Source organism: Manacus candei, unplaced genomic scaffold (genome assembly GCF_025592945.1).
Source record: "Manacus candei isolate 608988 ecotype Guabito, Panama unplaced genomic scaffold, ASM2559294v1 h1tg000016l, whole genome shotgun sequence".
Lineage (NCBI taxonomy): Eukaryota > Metazoa > Chordata > Aves > Passeriformes > Pipridae > Manacus > Manacus candei.
Window position 1 is genome coordinate 9,276,176 of NW_026138064.1, and position 25,394 is coordinate 9,301,569.

General features: G+C 39.1%; 1 protein-coding gene across 4 annotated transcripts; it reads left to right on the forward strand.

The window, feature by feature from the left end:
* Positions 1 to 24,541, forward strand: FSD1L (fibronectin type III and SPRY domain containing 1 like). Of its 4 annotated transcripts, none has more exons than XM_051782780.1 (14): positions 1 to 92; positions 4,237 to 4,332; positions 5,243 to 5,374; positions 5,931 to 6,071; positions 9,043 to 9,065; positions 12,001 to 12,122; positions 15,420 to 15,629; positions 15,957 to 16,055; positions 17,811 to 17,937; positions 18,892 to 18,924; positions 22,070 to 22,167; positions 22,608 to 22,859; positions 23,209 to 23,297; positions 24,181 to 24,541. In XM_051782780.1, the coding sequence occupies exons 1-14, from the start codon at positions 78 to 80 to the stop codon at positions 24,298 to 24,300; spliced, it is 1,557 nt and encodes a 518-aa protein (XP_051638740.1). In that variant the 5' UTR covers positions 1 to 77; the 3' UTR covers positions 24,301 to 24,541. The 4 variants fall into 4 exon arrangements, with proteins under 4 accessions (XP_051638740.1, XP_051638741.1, XP_051638742.1 ...); XM_051782781.1 differs by having other exon boundaries at positions 5,931 to 6,032; XM_051782782.1 differs by lacking the exon at positions 18,892 to 18,924 and having other exon boundaries at positions 5,931 to 6,032.
* The last annotated feature ends 853 nt before the right edge of the window (positions 24,542 to 25,394 follow it).

The window sequence follows — 25,394 nt, forward strand, 5'->3', positions numbered from 1 at the left end:
CGCTTATCCCGGAGTGGGGGGGAGCGCATCCCTGTATCCCTCCGTCTCGCATCCCTGCCCGCGTCGCTCCCGCCGCCATGGACGAGGAACGCGTGAGTCCTCGCGGGGCCGGGCCGGGTGGGCAGCGCCGAGGCGGTGGGGGGAAGGAGGGGCTGGAGGGGTGTCGGCGGAGCGTTTTCCCGGCAGTGTTGGCGTTTCTCGACGCTCGGCCTGGCTGCCTGGGGAGGGGTGGTGGAAGAGGGAGTTGTACGGGAGGACAGCGGCGCAAGGGAGGAGTTCGGGAGATGCGCATCCAGAGAGGCTTCCTCGAGTCTGCTCGCTCCCCGCCTGTGTTGCGGGAGCAAGGAATATCTGCAGACAAGGAATGTCTGCCTCTCTCTGGAGATATCCCGGACCCACCAGGACGCGCTCCTGTGTCACCTGCTCGAGGTGACCCTGCCTAGGCAGGGGGGATTGGGCTGGATGATCTCCAGAGGTCCCTTCCAACCCCAGCAATTCCTATGGTTCTGTAAGGAAGTGCGGCAGCGGTGTGGAGCCCTTTCACCCTGTGTATCCCTGTCATAAGTGATTATGGTGCGTACATAAGCCCTTCTGTTTGCCGCTGATGCAATCTAGAGTTGAAGGGAATTAATGAATAAAAGCGTTTTGTGGCGTTTCTTTTCCCGGTGGCTGCTACCCTACAATTCCCTTCTTCCTTTACTTGCTATCACCCCCCCTTGGGGAAATCACTGACCAACATTTGGGGCTTTCTAAAAATGATGCTCACCTGAAAAAAGTTGTGACTCAGCCTTTTGGCTCTCAGTCTGTTGGTGCAAAAGGGCTTCTGTTACTGTTTCTGTGAGGACTGTGCTTTCCTCAGCTTAGAAACTGGTTTGTGAGTGGGGTCAGAGTGACTTAGCGCTATTGATGGCTTGAAACTTACAAATTAGGGATGTTTGATACTTCAGTTAAGTGTTTGTGCACTGCCAGGCCGTGTGTTAGAGGAGAAGCTGTTGCTTGAACATTCTCACACCATTCAAGGACTCGCAGCTTCTTGAGGCTTCAGATTTATCAAAATAAATCCCTTAAGAGAGTGGTACAGCAGCAGGTCAGCTTAAGCTGAGTCCCAAAACAAAGGCATCTCCTCACAGTTGTACCCTGATGACTTTGCACATGCTCACGTGCTCTTGGTCTGGTGCTGATTTTTAGTCTGGAGTCCTCTGACGCGTCTTGAGATTCTTTCTCTGTATCCACACAGGCAGGCTCTTCACTGTTCTTACCTTGTTGAGTTACAGTTTCTGCTGATAACTGTATCTTCCTAGTCTTCTGGTTTGTACTTCCAGTGCACCTGCTTGCTGGCAGAGCATGGGAAGCTAAAAAAGCCCCAGACTTGTGGTGAATGTTACTTAAAGACTACCAGAATATCAGTGTTTTATCAGTATGCTTCACATCCTAAAGCCAAAACCCAGCACTGTGCCTGTTACGAGGAAAATTACTGAGGAAATTAACTCTGTTCCAGCTGACAACAGATCTTGGTGTGAGTTCACAGTTTGTGGTCAGCAAATCCAGCTGCTCGTGCTAAGCAAGTAAAGCTAAGGAAACAATATGCCAGATCACACAGTATTGTATCTCTGTGTAACTCATTCTCCTTAAAACTTATTTATGGTAAGCAACTAATGTCTCTGAACACATGCTTTGGAAGCTGAGATGGATGTAAATGGCAATAAGTGTACTTTTGGTAGGAACTATGTGAATTTGAGTCTGTCTGCCTTTGCCTGCTCTATGTGAGATTAGTCTCTCTGGAAGAGAAGTAAATGAGGGCTGCAGCTGTTGTGGGTGCCCTAAGTGATTGTTTCGGAATGGAGTCATATTTGAATTTCAGTGCTGCTCAGAGGTTCTGAATACAGTAACAAAATTGCAGTGGATCTCACATTTTACAATACTTTCTCTAACAGTATTAAATTTGCTACTGTCACCTGCACTGTATGAAGTTCTCCTTCAAACTTTGGCAGCTTCAATGTGTTAACAAGTGCAGAAAATTAAATTAATGGAGGCTAAGTAAGCATGTCCTCTTTGAAATTTGATATGGACGTGAAGGTTAAAATGTCTCGCAATTTTGTCCTAGGCCCAAGACTGCTACAGAAACTGCTCTGTATGCAAACAGGTTATAAGCCTTCAATATGATATTGAGCAAGTTGATAGCTCCTTCTTAAACAGAACTGCTGTAATTGTTTAATTTATCAAAGTTTACTCTTTAACTTTTATGAGGGGCCTCTATGCTTCTAGAAGTGGACAGCTGTCTTCCAGTTGTTGCTATGTTTTTGTGTGCCTGAATGCTTTTTAAATTACCCTCACACATAGATCTTCTTCTTTAATCATAGTGTGGCTTTAAAACCCAACAACATTGTTCAGCACTATATACAAGAAGACTTTTTTCCCCATGTGTTTCAACTGAATAAGCTCTAAGATCCTTGCTGAAAGAGGATTGTGAGTTTCTGTGTTCATCCAAATTGACAGTTCTGCTCATAGGATCTAAGGCTTATCTCCAGGCTATCTGGCATGTGAAAACAATTGCCTCTGGTCAGTGGTGAATGCAGAAGCAGCTGGTTGGACAATGGTGATTTGTCTGCCATTCTAATGTACACAAAACTGCCTTTAGCCTTGCTCAGTTTTCACCAGACAACAAAAAAGTTCAGTAATGAAGTGGTCAAGACTTACTGTACTCTTGTTTCTGAGAGAAGCCAAGGTCTTGTTTCTGTTCTGAGAGTCCTGGCTTCAGCCACTACCAGCTGGTCTGTTACCTCTGCACATAACACCATCAACACCTGTGCTAAAAGCACTAAAATTTCAGATTCCTCTGTCAGTGGTTTAACTTTGTGAGCATGACACTGGAAAACAGGCAGTGGGCTGGGGTACCAGTAAATACCTCATTGCAGATTTGTTGTAAACTGCTGAGGAAGGGATCAGAAGAAAGAGGAATGAACATGTCTTAGTAGTAAGGGAGAAGTTCCTTGTACTGGATGTAATGTTGATGTTCACTGTGAATGTTGTGAAAGGATAAAATATTCTTCTTGCTTTCCAGCAGACGAATGTGATCTAAACAGTACATGGTTTTTAAGGAATTGCTTGTGGAAGGAACTTCTGCAACATCTCTCTGGTGGTCTGGCTGCTTTTAAAGCATGCTTATTATTTCTCCATGCCTTGAGTTCTTAAATGTTGTCAAATAACGGTGTTAGGCTGAGCTATTGAAACTCTGAGTCCAACTGATTAATAATTTATTAATTATAATTAGGACAGGGATTACTTTTTTTTTAAAGAGCCAAATTTAGCATATTAGAGTTCAATTTGCTTCTGCAACTTCTTATCAACCAGCCTGAAGTAAAATTATAGAAAATTCTTAGTTGCTTCCTCACCTTGTCCTTTATTTTTTCTTACATATGGTGATATGCTTTGAGCTTTACTTGACTTAAGTACCACACACTTATGTGTTTTTGTCAAATTCTTAGAATATGTGACTGGCAACTCAACAAAATTAGACTTGGTAGTATTAAATAATTTAGAATACATTTTGATGTACCTGATAGTTTTGCCTGCTTGTATGTGCTTTGTAAGCTGAATCAACTGCTTTTTGAACATTTAGATTAGTACGTCACTGAAATAACCTTGATTCTCTTTCTATGCTCTCAGAAAACTTTCCTCTTTGAGGTCACTTTTAATTGGAATATAAGTCTATTCAACCGAACTATTTTGCCACTTGTAGAATAAGTGTACAGATCACTGTTACAGGCTTATTTCTGTATATAGAATAAACTGTCAGCTTAGTTATTTAACACTTGTTTCTTTCAACACCGTGAAATGCTAGTTTTTCTTCTATGTTACCTTTTACCAGCTTTTTAAATTTTCTTTATTAATTCTCTATTTTGTTGCTCAAGCACTGCCTTCCTCATCTGGAGAAGGTGTGTGTGCCAGAGGTGTTCTGGTGTAGGTGACTTGCTTAGCAAAACATGGAACAGTGGAATATTATTGATTTCCCTCAAACTAACACCTGGAGATCTTCAGTTTGGTGGAATACTTCTTAGACCTGTGGTATCCTTTCCCTTTTCTAACAAAATGCATTTCCTGATCCCATCAGAACGCAAGCTCAGTTTGTCATGCCTGGGATGTGTATGATGAGTTTTCATGTATGGTGAAGTGGTGATGACCAAAAAAATCACGAGGTGATTTTACAACTTCTCTCACTTGTTTTTGTAATTCTAGGAGACTCTGCAGAGGATTGTCAGTACTCTAGTGAACAAAAATGATGAAATTCACAACTTCATCGACATGCTGAACCATACAATATCAAATGTTCAGGTACATATATATTGAGGCTCATAGCTTGTAACTGAGAGGGGGGAGCACCTTTCCAGTTTTGTTAGTCCCAAACTGGATAGTGTCTAAGGGGTAAACTGTAAGAATCAAGTTCAAAATACTGCATGTCTTAAGTCTGTCTCTGGATAAAAGGCGTGATGGTTTTGCATCTCACGAGAAAAGCTGTTGTAGAACTTCATTTGTGTGGAAGAGAGAATTTGGATTCTGGTGCAAGATCTCAGACTCCTGTTAGATGGAAGTACTCTGTTTTTTAGACTTCTTGGCAAGCTGAAAAATGAGCCCATCCTGGTACTTGAGAGAATATTATTTGCTCTTTCACTTTTTGGTAGTTGCAAATTGTTGGGCTTAAGCTGAAAGTTAGGCCTAGCTGTTAAAGCATCTAAACGAGGATGAGATTTAGGTTCTTTTAGTCTGTCAATCAGCTATAAGTTGTTTCATGCTAAAGCTGAGACAGGTTAACTGCAGATATGGAAATTGTCCAGCAAATCTTTAAATTGATGCCTTGAGTGCAGCTTTTAGTATGAAGTGAAATCACTTTATGTGAAACTGGATAACTGCCTCCTTCCAAACATCTAGCAAGCCATGTATAATTGTAGGAGGGAAATCAAGGCTTTTTTTTGATATGGAACAAAACTGCCAGGTATGCTGGTTCTGTGCAAGTTTGAGTATCATGGAATTTTCATGGGTGTCAGCATCCAGAGTCCCCCTGTAGAGTCTGCTTAGGATTTGTCTGTCATTCCTAATGCTTTTTCCCTTTTGATAAGTTGAGGGGCAGTCACAAGATATCTAGTGGTCATGGCAAAACGTGTGTGGGTAAATAATGTGAGTTTCAGTCTAAAAGGCTAGTTTTCATTGTTTCCAGTGTAAACAGCATTTTCAATTCTCTTCTTAGGTAAACTCTTCCAATGCAATCAGTGAGCTGGATGAAGAATTTGATGGTCTGTATTCTGTATTGCATGAGATGAAGGGGAGTATGGCCAACACTATCCAGCAAGAAGAGGCTCGTAAAATTCAAGCTCTGCAGGTAACTATATAACTACATTTGTAAACTTCCTCTGTTCCCATTCCTCTGCTATTCCCATCTGTCATATAGCAATATTGATTTTCAGGATTGTCTTGTGACAGTTCTGGAGCTGGTTGGGGATAAAGTCATTGCCTTTTTTAAAGCTACTGCTACATTAAACACTGTCATTCATAGATCAGTAGTATGCAGTTCTGTAAATAGAAATTGTAATGCACAAGAATATAAGTGTTTATTTCTTTACTTGTGAAATCCTTATTTTTTTGAGGGGGGGGAGAGAAACAGACCTTGAAATTAAATCTGGCTTTTAAATGAGACTTCACCACCTATCCAGCTTTTTCCCCTTTGGAGTTGTAGGATGTGGCATGTGTCGCTGTGCACTTGTGAAGCACAGTGAAGTTTTGGTTGCGTGCTGTGTCAGAGGTAATCACCTTGATTATATAAGGTAATAAGTTGTTATAAATGCATAATAAAGCCATGTAGTTTCTAGGACTGGTACTTCATAAACCACTTTTTCAGATGTGAATACATCAAATTGTTCTCTCTGTTTTTGCTTCAGGACCAGCTTAGCCAGTGTAGTCATGCCCTGGAGAGTTCTGAAGAGCTGCTGGAAATTGCTGTGCAGTCTCTGGACATAAAGAACCCTGCGAAACTCTTAGAGGTAGAAAACATTGAGCAGATGGGCGTAAGGCAGATGTTGGTATCCATCTCCATTTGAAATATCCTTTGCATTACTCTCCTGGACCCTGTAAACTTACCAGCTGTACTGACAGTAAGGATAGAGAGGCATCATCATGGCTGGGCTTTGCGAACGAAGATTTGGGAAGGGCTCTACCCATGTTTGTTACAAGCGCGCTGGTGGCTAAAAAGGCTAATACGAGACAGGCACGTCAGGTTGCAAAAGGCACAGCAGAAAGACTCCTTAGGTGGTATATTCTGCAAGGCACAAATCTTTCTGTGTTGTCTTTTCTCCTCAAGAGTGATCCTGCATGCTTTCTCAAAAGCATCAGCAGCGTTATGCATAGTGTGTCTCCAGAGAGGCGCTCAAAACACAGACAACCCCAGGCTACTAACGGGGTATCCAGGTACTTATAAAACATTCTGAACACATATGGCCCCTGGGAATCACTACAGTGACCACCAGTACAGCGAGGCCAGCAGTCAGCCTCCTCGTTCACACAGACTAGGACCCTGCTGACAGCTGACCAGCCACTACAAACACACAGAAAGAACCCCCAGGCTGAGAGGCATATAAAAATACAGTTATTGCTCTGTTAAAGAAGCCAAGTCAAGCACTACAGTCTTGAATTTTTATTCAAGACTAATTTCTAACAAAATAAGGGGGTTTCTTGTTATTCAGAGTGAGCAGGGAAGGAAAGCAATGCCTTCTCCTTGACTGCCATTGTTAAGCAAACTTGCACTGATGAATTCAGGAAGTGAAGGTGAAATAAGTCTCTCTAAAGCTGAGTAAAGACTTGGAAAATGTGTGATGGCCAGCACTCGAAGTCACTTGAAGTGACCTGTCCATTCCCAGTGCTGATTCATGATGCTTGCAGACAGTCTCTGGATTCTGTCTGTAGGTGCTAAGATGTTTGTTTTGCAGAACTTAATGCAAACTGTGGATCTTGAACTCTGCAGCTGTGCTGAATGATCTTGCAAAACTAGATTCAGTTCAGAACTTAGTTTGAAACTGAATTCTGTATATTCCCCAAAACCTTCCAACACATTTGTAGAGACAAGAGCCTGGATTTGGGCCTTGCATTGTGATACCAATACAGATAATTTATCTTTACCACAGCAGATTTGTAAATCAGGTAACGTGTATCTAACTGGAAGAATATGCTTGTAAGTTAATGAAACAGTTCCCCACATACACTAAATCAGTACACTAGTGCTTGCTACAGTAACCCTTGTCGTAGTACTGGGATCAGCTGCGCCAAATCCAAGGCCAAATTACTTTTTTCCTTCCTGCATTTTAGCGGGAACAAGGACACAAATCTTGTTAAAAGAGTGAGGAGGAAAGCTGTCTTACTGTGTCAGTTTTAGCTTTTGGCAGCATGTTTGTGTGCTGTCCTGCTTTCTGGGTGTAAGCTTTAATTTATGTGGCTTGAAGAGCAACAATTCCTTAAGCTGAGCATTTTTCTTAGGACTTCAGTTGGAGTTGTCCTTTCTGTCTTGTCACAGCGATGTGTAAAAAAATAAAGTCAGCTCTATGCAGAGTGTGGTGTAGACTTTATTGTGAGGTGTTTTGTTTCAGATATCTCTAATGCTCTTTTCCAATCAAACAGACTAAGGAAAGCTATTTGAGTGTTTGCTGGGGGGAAAGTCTTTTCAGATTTGGCGTCTGAAGCTTAAGATACCAAAATCCAATTCAATGACCTCTTACTATCTAGGATATGATACTGGTATTACACTAACTAGCACTTGTGCATTTGGATATGGCATTTTAAGGCTCTTAGGCAGACAATTTTATTACTCTGCTGGTAAGAACAGCAAGTGTTCCTGAAGGGGAAGCTCCAGCCCATGCTCTTCTATTGGCACAGATTTTCTTTGGATACTCTAGGAGTGTTGTGAGGTAGCTCTATTTATCTACAGCTGTCATACAGGAGAATCAGCCCATAGCTTCTACAATAACTTTGTTTTGAGGTAAAATAAAACTACCTCTTTAATTAAATTATTTCTAAACACTTGTTTTTTTCCTGCTTCCCAGTTTTGGAATATACAATTGGTTTTGTAGCAGGGACAACATGATTTTTTTTTTTTAATTGAATATGACTTGTAATTAGTGAAAAATTGGGAAGTTCTCCACTTTCGACTTCCAACTGGAAAGCTACTTGATGTTTCTTGTCTCCTCTTTGGAAGGAAAACCAGTTCAGCTGCATGGCAACTGCATCAAGTAACAACGTTAGCTTCAGTCATGGATAACAGACACAACTAGGCCATCACTACTTCAGCAATAACATTTGTTTTAGATTTGTAGCTCCTCTTTGTGAAGGACAGGAATTTTTGTCTTTCTAAATGCCAGTTAGTCTTTATCTTTGAAATATGCCATTACCACTTCTGCATCTGCTTGAGGGGTATCATTTAAGTGCTGGGAAGAACTACGTTCTGTCATTTTTTAATAGTGACACACAGAGACAATGTTTAGGAAGTATTGTTGGAAGAGTTTAATAACTTTCATAGTAAAAGTTAGAGCAAGTCCTAGTTTTCCTTATTTATCAGACCATACATCTCTATGATGTGTAGCCAAACAAGCCATGTGTGGTCACATGCTGCTAATAAGCACTTCATAACTTCACAGAAAATACCATGGTAGCTAAATGTTGCTGACTTCGTCCTGTACCTACTTTAAAATGTGATGGGGAGTAGATTTCTCTTCATCAGTTTAGTTAAAAAGACACCCAGGAAGTTGAGCAATTTGGAATTGGTTTGGTGTGGTTGTTTAAATCAGTGGTTTTTTCTCAGGTGAGATGCTGTTGCCATGCTAACCCATGCTATTAACGTGCTTAATGGGACAGTCTGTTTTGATAAAAATGTTAAGCTCATTTTGATCTTCAGATTTGAGCAATACAGTGGAGATGGTTCTCAGCCTTCTTGCATGTTACTGCCATGGATACTTGCATGGAAATACTAACTGCTTTCTCTCTCTCTTCTTCCTGACATGCATCAAGGCTGCCAGACAGATCAAAGATAGGTACAGTACAAAATCTATCACTTTTCTGTCTTTGAATTAATCTTATCCTTGAAAACACATTTATTTTGAAAGGGCCATAGTCAGCTTAAGTCAAATTTGTTGACTCTTCCCTAAGTGTTAGCTACCACAACTCTTGAGAGAGAACTAAAAACTTCTGTGCTGCTCAGGTAGTATTTTTCCTGGCTTTTCATATCTTTAAATTAATAGAAGGTTTTAATGAAGGGAATAGAGCTCTGTATCAGCTACTGCTATTATGATTATGTCTTTATATATATATATATATATATATGTATATAAATTATTTTTAATAATAAGCTTATTAATACCTGATGGCTGAAATTTAATGATGTTTCAAGCTGACTCTGCCCCTTTAAGTTGTGAGAAAATATTGTTCTTTTTCTATTTTTTAAAGTGCTTAAGGACTTTTGCTAGCTAATTTTCCTTCTGAATGTCAGAAGTCTTGTAGCCATTAAAATATTTCTGGTGACATCACTCTGACTAATGACAGCGAAATTATTATTTCTGGTAGCTTTTCTTTGAGCTGTGTTTTCAAACTGTTGTTTAAAAAGCAAAGCTTTACTGTTTAAAAATAAACGCTAGAGCCATTTTTCCTTCACTTAGAAGAATGTTAACTATATTCCAAGAGTCTGATCTTCTGGTTCAAAAAGCTTACTATGATGTGCATAATACTTTGAAAGGCAACTGACAGGGTGCTTTCAGCATATGTTGCTCTTATGGACCAAATAGTTTGTCTTTCAAATTACAGGTTTTTCAAGGAAGGGTCTTATGGACTAAATTCTCTTAAGTGCTGTATAAAATGAGTAATTACTAGAGAAATAAAACTTTGCGTTTTCAAGGGTAAAGATTTAGGGTCCTTATCAAATCAAAGGGAAAGTGGATAGTGGCAGTGATGAGAATCTTAATACTTTTTATCAGTAGTAATTTCTGGTTTCTTGAAATGCTGTGTCACCTCATCCTTTGTGGTTCTCTAAGACTGGTGTCTAAACAGAAGTTAAAAAGCTGTCTGAAACCGACTGCTCCCTGGTGTTCTACTGCTAATCAGAGGATTATTTTTCCTTAAGGAGAGATTTACTCTACCCATCTGGCTGAGCAGTGGAATGTGCCATGCAGCCCATACAGAATTTCAGAACATGAACCCTGTCTTGGGAAATCAATTGACTTGTCTTTTATGATATTCAGTTCAGTCTTGTGTCCCAAAATTGTAGAGCTTGTTACTCCTGATATATACATATGTCTTTAATAATAAACTTGATATTTCCTCCCCCTTCCTCACTACCAGATTTTTTGTTTTTCACTATTATTTGGTGTATCTGTGGTTAGCACACAATCTCTCTTGCATGCTGGTGAAGTACATGGTACCTTACAGGGAGTGATATGAACTAGGTATTCTAAAGATGCCACACATCTGTGGGTGTAGAATAAATTTAGGTATTTACAGTTGACTTTTGTGGTGTGTATAATACTTTATAGTTAAGAATTTATTTTTTTTTTTAAGCAAAATTTGGGACCTGTGTGCTGTCAGAATCGGTGTTATTCAAATTCTTCTGCATGGCCTGATGTCTTCGGAGTCAGAGAACTATTCTAGAAACTTGTCCTTATTTTTAGTAGTGTAGTTGGAGTACAGAATTATCTTGGGATTATTCAGAGCAAGTACTGAGCTAAGATTTCAGAAGTGGAAATGGGAGCACAGGATGGATCGTGGAGGGAGTGACCACAGTGGGTGATCTGGTCCAACCTCCCTACTCCAGCAGGGCCATCCCAGAGCACATACAGTTCTGGAATATCTCCAGTAAGGGAGACTCCACACCCCCTCTGGGCAATCTGTTCCAGTGGTTGGTCACTGCACAGCAAAGAAATTCTTCCTCATGTTCAGGTGGAACTTCCTGTGCATCAGGTCTGCCCATTCCTCTTGTCCCATTGCTGGGCACCCCTGAGCAGAGCCTGGTCCACCCTCTGACCCCTCCCTGCAGACACTGACAGACAGGGATGAGGTTCCCTCTGTATCTCTTCTTGAGACTGAACAGGCCCAGCTCCTTCAGCCTTTCCTTGTTGGAGAGATGCTCTGGTCCCCTAATTATCTTCGTAGCCTCCGCTGGACCTGCTCCAGGAGCTCTGTGTCTGTCTTGAGGAGCTCAGAACAGGACACAGCACTCCAGATGTGCCTCACAGGGCTGAGTAGAGGGGCAGGATCATGTCCCTGACCTGTTGCCAGTGTTCTTCCTGATTCACTGCCAGATGCCACTGGCCGCCCTGGCCCCCAAGGCCCACTGCTGGCTCAGGGACAGCTTGTTGTCCACCAGGACCCCCAGGGCCTTCTCCACAGACCTGCTTCCCAGCAGGTCAACCCCCAACCTATCCTGATGCCTGGCATTATTCCTGTCAAGATGCAGCACCTTGCACTTGCTATTGTTGAATTTCAGAGAGTTCTTCAGTGTATCTTGTAAAACAGGTCCAATACATGCATGTTCCAAAATGCAACTTAGCATTTCTCGTATCTGAATACAATCAGACATAGATATGAAAGCAGCATAGTCAGCTTGTTCACTGCTGTTTAGAAATGCCTAAATATGATCCTGAGTCTGTGGTGCTTTAGATTTTTCACACTTACTGATTTTATGTCAAGTGGTATGGATTTTGTTTTCTCTTATCCAAGCTTTTCAGTAGTACAAAGGTTTAAACTCTTCTCTAGTTGCCTCTAGTATTTATTTGCCTAGTAATATAGAACAACTGGTAGCTTGCACTGAGACAGTTTATTTTTGAGTGTGCTAAATGGTAAACAGTTATCTGTTAGAAGAATGTTCTTCTCTTTGATCAGTAGTTTAACGTTAATGTTACAGGTTATCCAATTGCAGTTTTGAAAAATGACTTAAACAATGTAAGATACATTTTGTTAATGCTTCTTTCTTGACTTCAGTGTCACAGTGGCTTCAGCATTCCGCCTCTCCCTGAAACCAAAAGTCAGTGACAGTATGGCTCATTTGATGGTGGACTTCACTCTGGAAAAGCGCATGCTTCAGGCTGTGAAGTTTTTACCAGGTAAAAACTGTATGCACTGGGTTTAATTTGTTATTACATGAAACGACTTACTATCTTCAAACCAACCAAACGAAAGAAAACTGTACCTCTTGCAGCCTTTTTCAGAGTACCTAAACTCATTCTTACTCATTGCATGTTAATTTGAATACCTCAAGGATAAGAGTTTTCTGGCTTTTTGTTAGTTTCTACATATGACAGGATTTTGGAAAATAACATTGACCTTAGAAGTGAGAATGAGTCTTCCAGACCATGTTTTTTTCTGAGTTGTCAGTTCTCTGTACTTTGTGAAGTTATCTGAAGTTTCTCTTGATGCTCAGTGACACTCCAAAGTCCTGTTCCTCCGCAGTAGTGTTATAGATGGAAATGTAAACTACTATGTCACTTTCAAGAGTGGTGAAATGGTTTGAAATATAGGAAAGAGATAGTCTACTAGCGCAGTGATTATGATTACCATAATACAAAATGTGTATTGTTGCATCTATTCCTGACAGTAGACTTAGATGCATTAGACCAGTATATATCTTTAATGTCTTTTTATTCATACTGCTTCCCTATTTAGAACACTTTGCCCTTGACTGTTACCAAGAATATATTGACAGGAATATGCTGGCAGGGGTGCAGGTTGTTCCATTTCTGGGTCACTGATCCAAATCTGTTAAGGACTTAGCAGCATCAGTTTACATCTCTGCCCATTTGTCTTGGATGTTGCAGATACAGTATGTGGTAGCAGGTGTAGTAAATGACCAGTGTTATTCCTGGTGGTCAGCTACCAGAGTCCAGGCAGAAATTTACCTTCTAGTCTTAGACTCTGGGTGTCAATCATTGCTCTGTATTCCATAGCTAAGGGAGCAGGGTAGGTAAGCTGATCACAGTGTACCTGTTTAATAGGAATGAGAGTGTAAAGATCCAACAGCAAGTATGAACAAAGTCTTGTGTCTAGATAAAGGTATTATTTAGTATGACCTTTCTTATACATGGATTTTCCTTGTTAAATACTTAGGAATTTAAATTGGTTTGGGCCTTTGATTTTCTTAATAGGAAAATTGACTCTATGGGTATAAATCTTCTTTTCTATTTCAAACTGCTTTCAAATTACTTAGACACCAAATACAGTTTAAACTGTTACAGGCAAATTTGCAATGAGCATTGACAGGCTTTCATACATCAGGAAATACTAATGTTCTAGTCTAGGAAGCGGAAAATGGGTTTGGTGGTGTGGTAGTTTGAACACTGCTTGCCAGAGAAATTATGCTGAAGGCTCGGTGTCACCCCAAGCACATGTAAGACTCTTTATCTGGTATCTTATGACAAAAATAATGGGAGTAAGTAGCTAAGCTTAAAGGTATTGGAGCTGAATTGGTTGTCCTAATCTTAATTTTTCTTTTGCCTATTAAGGCATCATATTGAATTAATTTCAAATTATTGCTGGGTGACTTTGATGGCAAATGCATGGAATTAACACTTGAGCCTGTGTTGTAGTTTAACCCCAGCAGGCAGCTAAACACCACAGAGCTGCTTGCTCGCTCTCCCCTGCCGTGGTGAGATGGGAAAGACAATAAGAAGGGTAAAAGTGAAAAAAATTGGGAATTGAGATAAAAACAGTTTAATAGGTAAAGCAAAAGCTGTGTGTGTAGGTGAACTTATCTCCATCATGGGGACTTGGGAGGACAAGGTGCCATCACTCTGAACATCCCCCCCACCCAGTTTATGTGCTGAGCGTGATGTCAGATGGCCTGGAATATCCCTTGGGTCAGTTGGGGTCAGCTGTCCTGGCTGTGCTCCTTCAGCTCCCTCACTGACAGGGTGGTGTGAGAAGCAGAAGAGGACTTGATGCTACTCAAATTAACTAAAACCCCTGTGTTATCAAAACCGTTTTCATCACGAATCCAAAGCACAGCACTACACAAGCCTCTGTGAAGAAATGTAACTGTCCCAGTGCAGACTTGAATATTTTGTGCTTTCAGTCTCTTCTGTGCTGCTCATTTGTTCTCAGGCATTTTAAACCTGTAACACCAGCTTTAGTGTAATTCCCACTTGGCTTAAACTGCAGGGATGTGAGGGTAAAAGGGTGCATTTCAGCAGTGCTGCCTTTGAAATATTTGAAGAGATCGTGAAGAGAAGGTGTGAAGGTAGTGTTCATAAAGCGAGTTAGGCCTTCTGCTTGTAGAAGACCTGCTGTAGCTCTAGGAGATGTCTGTATCTAGAGTGTAAAATTACACATCTCTAAAGGACTGAACCATAAATAATGTGAAGTTGATTGTCATCAGTCACTGTGAAGGGGAATCATGGATAACAATCTGTTCAAGAAATAGTTATGCAGAAAACTGCATAAAGGCAAATGTATATGTAACTAGGACTTGGTCACTGGGACCTCTATAGAAAGCACAGTTAAGGGCCTGAGAGGTATGAAAAGATGATTTTTGACCAAAAAAAGTCTGCAGGTCTATCAGTTCCACAGACGCATTAGGATTATCCTTTTTTAATGTTCCTGCTTGATACACTGACTTGCAGGCCACTCTCATGTGTATTTCGAGCTTTTATCAATGCTGAAACAAAGGAAAAGATTTTTTGCAGAATCTTCCTCCAAAAAATGCAAACAGTAAGAAGTCTTTATTACTTCCTCCAGCTAAAGTCTTCCTTGAATGTACTTTAGACACTATAAATAGTATGTAAATGCCTTCTTTTGCAAAACATTTTCCACAGACTGAAGTGCTCCTTGATTTCCTGGAAATAGACTTCTGTTGTATATAAACAAAACTTCAGCCTTTAGTGGATTTTTGGAATTGTTTTCCCTTCTTTCAAGACAAGGGGTGAAAAGGAAAGAAAACTAGGTGGCAGTGGAGTGGATAGTGGGAAATACTGTGTATCACTATAGACACAGTGATGCTGTGTGGGAGTTGCTTCCAAAGACTCAGAAACAGAAGTTTGCTTTCTAATGTTCTCCCTGTGCAGTATTTATTCTAAACTTAGATTCGTAATTGTAAGTCCACTCTACTCTAACAAGTCCTTCTTGCTGCTTCCAGAAGGGAGTCAGCCTAACTTACAGACAAAACAAACATCTGGAAGATTTGATACAGATGCTCACTAGAGCTCCTGTGTACTTCTCATTTAGTAAAATGTATGTTAAATAGAAGAAATGAGTAATAAGCCTAGTCTTTGATCATGGTTTGCTAATGAAACAGATCCTGTAAAGGAAGGAGTGTTACTAGGCCAGGGGCAACTTCCGGATTCTGTAAATCCAAGGAGAACAAAATAATACCCATTGTCGTCTTTAAACTGACCTGTGTGCTTGTGCAGTCCCTAAAGCTCCAGAGATAGATGTAGCAGCATGTATGGTTGCTGATAACTGCGTAACAGTATCATGGAGGATGCCTGAAGAAGACCCCAGAATTGATCACTTTGTACTGGAGTACAGGAAAACCAATTTTGATGGGCTCCCTCGACTAAAAGGTGAACAGCATTGGGAAGTGATCAACTACATCAAAGCCACTCAATACACGTTATCAGGTAAAGGTCTTTTATACTCCAAACACCAGAATATCAATATAACTCTTTATGCTTGGAAGTTTTGCAAAATACCCCGTTTTCTGCATGTAATGAAGCTTCTGTTATATCACATTAGTCTTGGGTGCTTTGTACAGTAATAGCTCTGTCTTTTATTTTGACTTTGAGGTTTTGTAAAAAAGCATGTGTTAATTAAAGTTTGTGCTGATATTTAAGCATGTTTTTTGTAGATTGAGGTAAATGCAAGACAGCTGCATAGAATAGGCCTTAGTCTTGTAAAAGTTGTCAGTAACCAATGTAATTCCAGGTTTCTAAACGTTTACTTTTTAGGTCTGAAATTTGATACAAAATACATGAACCTTAGAGTACAAGCTTGCAACAAAGCTGTAGCAGGGGAATACTCTGATCCCATAACTCTGGAAACCAAAGGTAAAATTTGAAAGACTTAACCTTAGCTGTAGTGAAAAACCTGTACTTAAACTTTTCTGCCTTCTTTATGAACCTGTATGTTGAATCTGCTTCTGAACAAGCTGCTGAAACACATCCTAAGTAATAGGGAAAACAACCATCTCTGTAAAGGATTAAGAAGCATATTGGCACAAAGCTATGCTTTCAGCATTCAGGCCTTGAAAAATGGCATAATAATGTCAACTTTCTCCAGCAGAGCTTGACATTGACTGCTTTGAATTGTGGATTGACAGTGCCATGTGCTCCTACATCATGCCAGCATACAGCAAGAGAAAGATGAATGTTGTGGATGAATGACTCTTGGGGCATCTAAACAGTTGGTGTAGTTATCTGGTTATTAGTGACAGATACAGCTTTCTGTAACTAGAAGGGGCTGGAAAGGGTTGGGTTGGGTTTTTTTGTTCGTTTGTTTGTTTTTTACTTTGTAGCTCTAGATTCTAACCACTGTCAATATTAAAAAAAATAAACAACTTCAAATTTGCTAAAGGTTTACAGTCATTGTGTTCAAAATTGGTTGGTGTGAGGACTGTTAGGATGGCTTCCTAACATCATCTTTTAAATAAACTAGCAGTCCTGGAAGTGATGTTTTGTGAGAGAACACAAGTCTTAACTCTTAAGGTGGAGATAGTGATCCTGTGGCTTGAGTTACAGCCAGGTCTGTGATGTAAAGGGCAAAATGACTGGTATCAACTATATAAATTTATATGTAAATTCTATTACTTGTGGAAGCTATTTCATAAGAACAAAGCTATATGCAGTTTGAATGAGCTAATGGGCATTCTGATAACTTTCCTAAAATTACTTTAATACTCTTAAAAACAGTCATTGTCAGACACATAGTATCCACTTGATAGCCACTTATATTCCCTACTCCAGTAACAGAAAAGTAATTCTGGTTTTGATTGGGCACTTACCACACTTCCTATATTATTTTCATTATTTATGGGTGAACATTTAGTTCACTTTCTTTATTAATCCACCTATAGAAAACCAGCTTCCTCATCCATGTGATTATCTGACTGTTCTTTACATTTGTGTACTGTTGAACTCTAAACTCTTAAAAATCTAAAGTTTACTTTTTTTCAGAATCAAACTGCAGTATCTGTTGGTATTAGGATAGTTACTGAACAGTCTGTAAATATCTTTAGGGAATTTTGCCTGTTGTATTAGTTTTGTTTTCTTGCACGAAGGGCTTGGCTGCCACAAATACCAAGTCTCTTCCTGCTCCATGAATCCTCTGCTATTCTTGTATCTGCAGCTGACTTCACAGTTCAGCATTGTCTACCTGGATGTGCTACCCTGTCTATTGAGTATTCCCCAAGTTTGAAGTCCTTATAAATCATAAACACCTTGTTGGAGAATCAGTGCTGCCGAGCATGGAAAATAAGCCTTCCTTTTTAAGAAATTCATAATTATAAGAATCTTGAGTAGGCTGTAAACAGCAGCAGCAAGGACTAGGTGAATTTACTTCCTGACTCTGAAGCATTTTAGAGATGATACTTACTTTGTAACCTGTGTACTGAAAGTAGGTTGATGGGCTTTATTTGAAGGGCTCCTTACGTTGATTACAAGTGTCAGACTGGAAAGCTGATTTTTCTGTTACATCTATTAATGCTGTGCTGCATTTTTCCTGCTCCTTATATAATTTTCTATGAATAGTCATTGCTGGGAGAGAGCGTTATGCCATTTCACTGTTTTCTATTTTATCTTGACCAGCATTTTTGTTCAGTTTGGACAGTACTTCATCTCACCTGAATTTGAAAGTTGAAGACACCTTTGTTGAATGGGATCCCACTGGAGGCAAAGGTCAAGAAAAAATAAAAGGGAAGGAAAATAAAAATAGGTAAGACCTCTGTTTTGTAAATGTCTGGAATACTTCCTCTGGCAATTGGAGGGCAGGGGGGAATTAAAGCACTTGAGGACAGTGGGACATGAAAGGAATTTTCATTCAGAAATCTCTCTCCAGAAGAAATTTTAATTTTTTTTTCCCCTTCTGTCACACAGATGCGGAGGCTAGAATTGTGTCATAGTTGTTAAATAATATTTTAAAAATACATTTGTTGGGCTTATCATTCAAGGTTCTGAAGTAAGTTGTAGATCTGGTAGATTGACCCTGGCTAGCCACCAGGTGCCCACCCACCTGCTCTATTGCTTCTCCTCCTCAGCTGGACAGTGGGAGAGGAAATATGATGAAAGGTTTGTGGATTGCAGCTTCCTTCAGGGGACATCCACCCTGAAGTGTTTGATGTTATCTCAAACCCTCCTTAGTGAGGGAAAGATACCAATTAAACAAACCCCGATAGCAAACGATAATGAATAATGAAACATAACTCTTGTGAAAGTGGCTGAGTTCGTGGTAGATTGTTAGATGTGTGCTATTCTGAATCACTGAATAAATACTGTTGGAAGAACATGATTAGGTCAGTCTGCTCTTGGCTGAGCCTTTAATATATCCAAGGATGAAGGATGTGCGGATGAATGTGTTAACTCGCTGGCCCTCTATTCCAGGCCACCTTCATGGGAGGGCAGGAATGTCCTGATACCTGACTGGAATTTCCTGTGGTGCAATGAGTACCAAGTGCCTCTCAATGTGCACCCCTCTGAGGAAAGCCTGGCTTGATCTTCTCTGTTCCTGTTACATCGTTAAAGACAGCAGTTAGCTTTTGTCTTCCTCATGCTGAGCAAACCCAGTTGTCTTTTGACTGTGCCCCAATCCCTTAATTGGCATTTAAAATATGGGGATAATTTACTGTAGTAACTGAACAGTTCTTTAATGCCTACTTATTTCTGTCGACAGTGGCCAGAATCCTCTGCTGAAGAGCAATAGAAGGTGATAATATACCTCTTATTCCTAGGATCTAGCACCTAGTTTTGTTGGGAATCTATGCTACTTTCCTTTGCTTGATGTCATGAGAAACAAATCTAATAGCCTTTATTAGTAACAGGACATACACTTTTAGAAGTTATTTGAAAGTTTAATTTGGATTTGTAGAGATTATGTTTATTATACATTTTCCACTGACTGGAAGGGAGCCTTTCTGGAAGGATACATCCTAGTGTGTATGAAACCTAAATTTCAGTAGTTGGAAGAGCATTATGTATTTTAATGTTGATACAAAGATCCCTGTCATTTACAGACATATTGAGGCTTACTTACAGGATGACTCACTATGTTTTTTTACAAATGTAGTAAAGATATCCTTTCGGAGAACTTTAAAATATTTTTTTGGTTCTTATTTTTGAATCTGAAAACCTCTTTCCATCTGAACTTGTTCTGTAGCTTTTACTAGACATGAGAGGGTAAGAAGTAGATGTTTTTACAGGCTAAAAAAAAGATGAAATTTAGCCTGATGACATGTAAAAGGCTTCATAGCAATTCTAATTGCAGAACCAATTGTTCAAATGAGAGAGCATCTTTTTTGAGATTCTAAAGTTAGGTAAAATATTTTCCTATTCCTTGTGCAGTTGTGGGTTTTTTAGGGTAAAATTTTTTCTTTTGTTTTAATAAAACTCCTTTTTGACAGATTACTTCTCCTGTTTTTGCTCTCACTTTTTTTCGGTAGTTTAGAATTGAGGGGGCAAAAGACATGCCTGTCTTGTAGGTGTTACTCCCCTGCGTTTATCTATCAGGCAGATCTACCTTTGATTTGAGATCAGGAATAAAGAAAAGCTTGTGTAGGCAAAACAAGCTTTTGAAGTTGTGCAGTGTCAATAGTTCCACTACACAAAGCGTATCAGTTTCTGCTAAACTAAATTTTAAAAGTGTCTTGGAGGTGTTCCTACTTGCCCAACTCAAGGAATCTTGTACTTTGGCCTCTCTTCGTAAAGCGCTTCCCTAGTTCTTGCCTTTGCTTTGGTAGAAGGACGTGGTCACATGTTCAACTTTACAACTTAGACCTACCTTTTCTAGCAGGAGATTTAGATGAGCTTTATTCTGGTAGGAGACTTTTGTTCCCTGTTAAGAGCATCTGTGGAATGTCTGCGTTAGAAGGAAAATTTTTGGAGCTGGCTCCATAGTAGGTGGGGAAAAAATTGCACTGTAATTGTTTTAATACATAATTTTTAAGGGTTGGAAACACACAATGGCAACAAAATGCTTAATTATCTGTAACTTATTAGACTAGAAAAAAAGCCTCTGTATGATTTCTGATCTCTCTCCTTGACCTTTCTTCTCCAAAAGAGGATACATATTGCTTGGAGTACGTTTTGTGTGCTGAAATGGATCCTAAACAATCCTAAACCCATGAGATAAGAATATTTGGCCACTGAATAGTGCAAGAAATGTGTCAGTTACTGGCTGTTAAAGGCTGTGCTGTATTGGAAAGTGGGCACCAAACTGCTGTAAAATATGCTGCCTTTTCCTGTTGGAAGGGAAACTTAAGCACTGTGAGGAAAAAAAAAAACAAAACTGAAAACCTGTTTTTTGAAGCTTTTATGTCAAATATTTAATGTCATTTTCTCAATTCTTAAAGGCTATTAGATTTTGATAGGACAAAGCACATGCAATGGCCGTTTACAGACTTGAGCAAAATAAATGATATTGATATCCTTTTAATGCTTTCCTAACCTTGAGAAAATACTAGCAAAGTACCTGTGTTTTTTTCTTATGGTGATTCTCTAAATGGCCACATTGCTTTCTGCATAACTCATTTATACTGGATCTAATAGAAAATTTTGGGCAGCATTTGTTGGAAGTGTGAGTGGAAGATGCTTGATGCACCTGAAGAAGGATGCAATCTGCAAAGAGTGATGGTTCCTCCTGAAATTATGCTTTAATTCTTGGCTTTGCTTTTTCCCCCCCCCATGCTATCACTTGTTAACTTTTTATTTGGTAAGTAAACTGCAGTATCTCCCGTTTTTACGAAATTTAAAAGTACTTGATGTGGTGCGCCTGCACAATATTACACTTACCCCCTTCATGTAACTCTTGTCTGCAGTTTACAAACATAGCTGTCTTCTGATCACTGTTGTCAAATTTATGTGCTGAATAGTGAACAACTTTTTCATCATCACAAGTGATTTCTTGTAGAATTCTGTAACTGGAATAGAACAAACCTGGTCATGAACTAGATTTTAGTATAATTATATATGACAGCTTAATATCTCTCTGTTTTTGATTTCCATGTGACCTTATTTTAATGATGGTATTAAGGGACCCTTTCTAATCCTTTCTGAAATGCTATTTGAAAATAACTCCAGAAAACTTGAAATTAGCTTTGAGTGAAGTGGAAAGGAAACAAGCTGTATTAGTGGACGTTAAAGTAGCAAATAGCTTTACCAAATATTAGCTGAAGGATAAATTGGAGAGAAAACTCTTGTGTGTGGTAACTCTTCTGAGGCTAATGTATTGTAGACTACAGGAGATGAAAAATTGAAAATTCCTTATCAAGGGTATTTCAGAGACTGATTTTGTACTTACTTAGGGGTTTTTTGTCAATGAAATTAACCTCAAAACTGCATAGCTATTTCTGAGAAATTAAAATTCTTTGCTACTGATTGCCTTTAAAATAGTAATCAGATGTGATTTTCTGGCTACTAATGAATATTGCAGATAGCCTTCACTTGGTTTAATGGTTAAATTGCTGAGAATTATTTTTGAGGGTCTAACAGGTTAAAAAAAAGTTTGAAAACCTCATTAGGTTAAAATTATTCTCTTATACAACTGATTGCTCATTAGAATATTCTCCAGCACAAAGTGTGTTTCATTCAAACCATGCGCCACACGTGTATTTTTTCCCCCCACTCCTGTCTGTTCTCAACTGCCTTTGAACTTGTTTGTTACAACATCTTGTATTATTTTTCTGTCTGTCACCTCTTCCCTCCCAGTCCTTGTGCATGTGAGCTGTTAAGAGCTACTAAGCGGCTTAACTAGCGTGTCATTTCAGTAGCTTTGCGTGTCTCTTACTGACTCGGGAACACTTACATGTACCATTCTGTAACTGTGTCCAAATCTTGAGTGCTTCATCTCTTTTTAGAAGCAATGCAGCATCTCCAAAGAGAGCCACCAACAGCCCAAGAGCCTCGGCCAGGGGCAGCAGGGATCGCTTTGCTGGTGAATCCTACACAGTGCTGGGTAAGGTGGACCTGTTTGCTCTGTTAGGGGTGTGATGCTGTGGAAAGGGCAGATGAGGCAAGAATTTGAGGGAAACTTTGTGGCAGTTCAAGGCTGTGTAATTAACGTTGTCCTGCCCCATTTGCCCATAAAACACCAGAATTTTGTGCTGCAGTGTCTTTCAGGTCTGTTGAAACTCTTTATTACAAAGCTTTTAATGACTGACATTCACTGCTGTTCAATGTAAATTGGTGTTAAATATGTATTTTCTGAATTATAAATACAGTTCATTAGTCTTTTATATTTATATTCTATTGTACTTTTTTATCAATCCTTATAGTTCAGATTTTTTTAATGCCTTCACTTTAAAGTAAAACAGAGTAGACATCACTGGTGCCTGTTAGGAAGGCAGCATTGTAAGGTACACTCAATTACAGCAATTAAATGTATTTCTTTGGTAGGAGACACTGCTGTTGAGAGTGGACAGCATTACTGGGAAGTGAGAGCCCAGAAGGACTGCAAATCCTACAGCGTGGGAGTCACATACAGAAACCCAGGGAAATTTGACCAGCTGGGAAAGACTAATTCAAGCTGGTGCATCCATATCAACAACTGGCTGCAAACCACATTCTCAGCAAAACATAATAATAAAGCAAAGACTCTTGACATACCTGTTCCTGACAGAATAGGAGTATACTGTGACTTTGATGGAGGTAAATTACAGTCTTAGGGGATGGAGGTAAAAACTTGACTGTCTGTGTGGAGTTGGAGCAGTACAGGGCTGAAGCAGTGCATTACTTCAAGAATGACAGTCTGTTATGAAAACACAGGCCCAGAGCTGTTTGTATTCTAATTCTTGTAATGTCGAATGACTTGAGTTCATCTGTGTGACAAGAGCTACTAATTGTGAACTTCTCTGTTTTGTGGACTGTACTTAGCATGTTCTGGAAACCTTTCCCTGGGAAAGAATCATTTTTTTGTAAAAGTTAGACAGCAACAGCATCTAAGCGTGTTTAAGTGCTTATGTTTAAACTGTATGCCAACTTGTTTTCTTTCTCTTAGGTCAGCTCTCATTTTACAATGCAAACTCAAAGGCGCTGTTACACACCTTCAGGACTAAATTTACCCAACCATTACTACCAGGCTTCATGGTCAGTATCCATAAAATTTTGTTCAGCTTTTAGCACTGAATTCAGTTTACCGAAGACTTAATTGCTTTGTCAAGAAGGAAACTGGAAGCACTGGTTTTGGCTGACTAGTAATTTTTAAAAGATGTTTTTAACTCTTTTCTATTTGATTTCATGTGGTGCTTATAGTAGCACTCCAGTAGAACTTTGCATGTACACAGGGACAAGTTTAGATTTGGAAATGTTAGAATGTGTTAGCCTTCCCTCTAGCATTGCTAAGACTGACTCATTAAGTCAGTTCCTAAGTAACACAAAATAATACATTATAAATAAAACATAATATTTTATAACTATATAATTTCATAAATATTATATCATGAATACATATATGTATATAATATTGTGAATAATATATTAGTAAAGTAATAAACAATATATTAGAAAATATATAATATTATAAACAAAATATTATTTTAGAAAATAAAACAGATTTTTTTGTACTGTGTTTCCATTGACATAGTTTTAGCATGACATGGAAGAAATAAGCACTGCTTTCAGATACTGGAGCATAGTGATGTTGCTTTTCATTGTCATTTGAAGTACTTGCTGCTGGCTCATTGGCCTTCAAAGGAATTTTCCTATTAGGAGCAAGTCTTTTTGTATAAAATCTTAGCCTTAGTTATAAACTTACAGTCATAAAGCATAGTATGTGAAGCATCTTAGACTTTGTCGACTTAAAAATCAGCTTGTCTTTGATTAGAATGCTTTACAGAATGCTGTGACGAGCAAGAGAGAAGATGTAGAGCTGCAGGATAACTTTTTTGTTAGTTCTGTTGTGGGGCTCGTGGGATGGGAGGAGAGAGAGATGTATGTAGTCCATAATGTAGATTTTTCTTTTTCCCCTTAGATCTGGTGTGGAGGTCTCACAGTGAGTACTGGATTGCAGGTGCCAAGTGCTGTGAAAACCCTTCAGAAAAGTGAAAATGGATTGAGTGGCTCAACAAGTAGCCTAAACAATGTTGCCTAGTAGTGTCTGTTAAACATTTCTATTGCTGAATTTTGGGTTTTTTTCTGTGTAGCTACTACTCACAGAAGCTTGTGAACATTGGATTAAACTGGGTTTGCTACCTTCTGCTGTTTAGGGCCTGGATACTGATAGCGCAAAGGTTTGAGACTAAAGTGTTAGGAACCTACTGGGAATCCAGACAAATGTCAGAAAACTGAACTGTTGCCTATTTAAAAAAATAAGAAAGAAAAAGAAATCAAAAGCTGTAACTGTGTACTTTTCTAATACTGTATTTAATAATTTTATTATGGACTCAAATATTAGTTTTGTTGCAGATGTTATTTTTCTATGAAGAATATAGCAAATACCATTTTATTAGCTCTCCTAATACAACTTATTTAATTATGTATTTTATTATTACTAGGCTTCCTGTTAGAACTTGTGATGTCAGACATACGTTTTGAAATAATACTGATTTGCTGGCTTAGCCTGGTAAAATATCACAGCAGTATCAATTCAGAAGAATATTAAAAGTATCTGTAGGCCTGATACGAAGAAACAGTAAGAGCAGACTGTGATTTTTTTTTTCCCCTAATATAAGATTTTCCTATTTCCCATGAGTAATTGATTTAAAAATCATGTATATTGAGATTGGCTCCTGTTTGTCACAAATTACAGAAAATGTAACAATGTATAGGTATTTAAAAGCATTCTTATGTCCTCAATGAAGACACATTATGATACCCAGTCATTGAGCCAGGAAGTATTTTGGAGAAGAGGTTCAGAGCCAAAAGATCCAGAGCTTTTTTTTTTAAAGCTACAGGATGATACCAGTCTGTCAAAAGCTCTCAGCTTTGGGTCCTCTCTTGGCTTTTGAAATGTTGAGCCAGGGTGTTCCATCACCTTGGTTCTTAGCTGGAAGCTTAGTAACAATAGTCAAATCATTCATAATAATGAGAGAGCTAAAAAAAAAGTAAAAAATCATGTTACATTCTTCATGGAAAATTTCAGCTTGTCAGTGAGAATTACTGGTGTCATATAGATTGTTTAAATCTGTTTTCTTCCCTCTTATCAAGTCCAGGAGCCTAGAAATAGTTTTCAGGTACACATTTAAA

Bases quoted from the DNA above. Each gene is read 5' to 3' on its own strand.
- FSD1L (XM_051782780.1), top strand. The intron at 6,072-9,042 runs GTATCCATCTCC...ACATGCATCAAG, and splicing joins TGGGCGTAAGGCAGATGTTG to GCTGCCAGACAGATCAAAGA. The intron at 22,860-23,208 runs GTAAATTACAGT...TCTTTCTCTTAG, and splicing joins ATACTGTGACTTTGATGGAG to GTCAGCTCTCATTTTACAAT.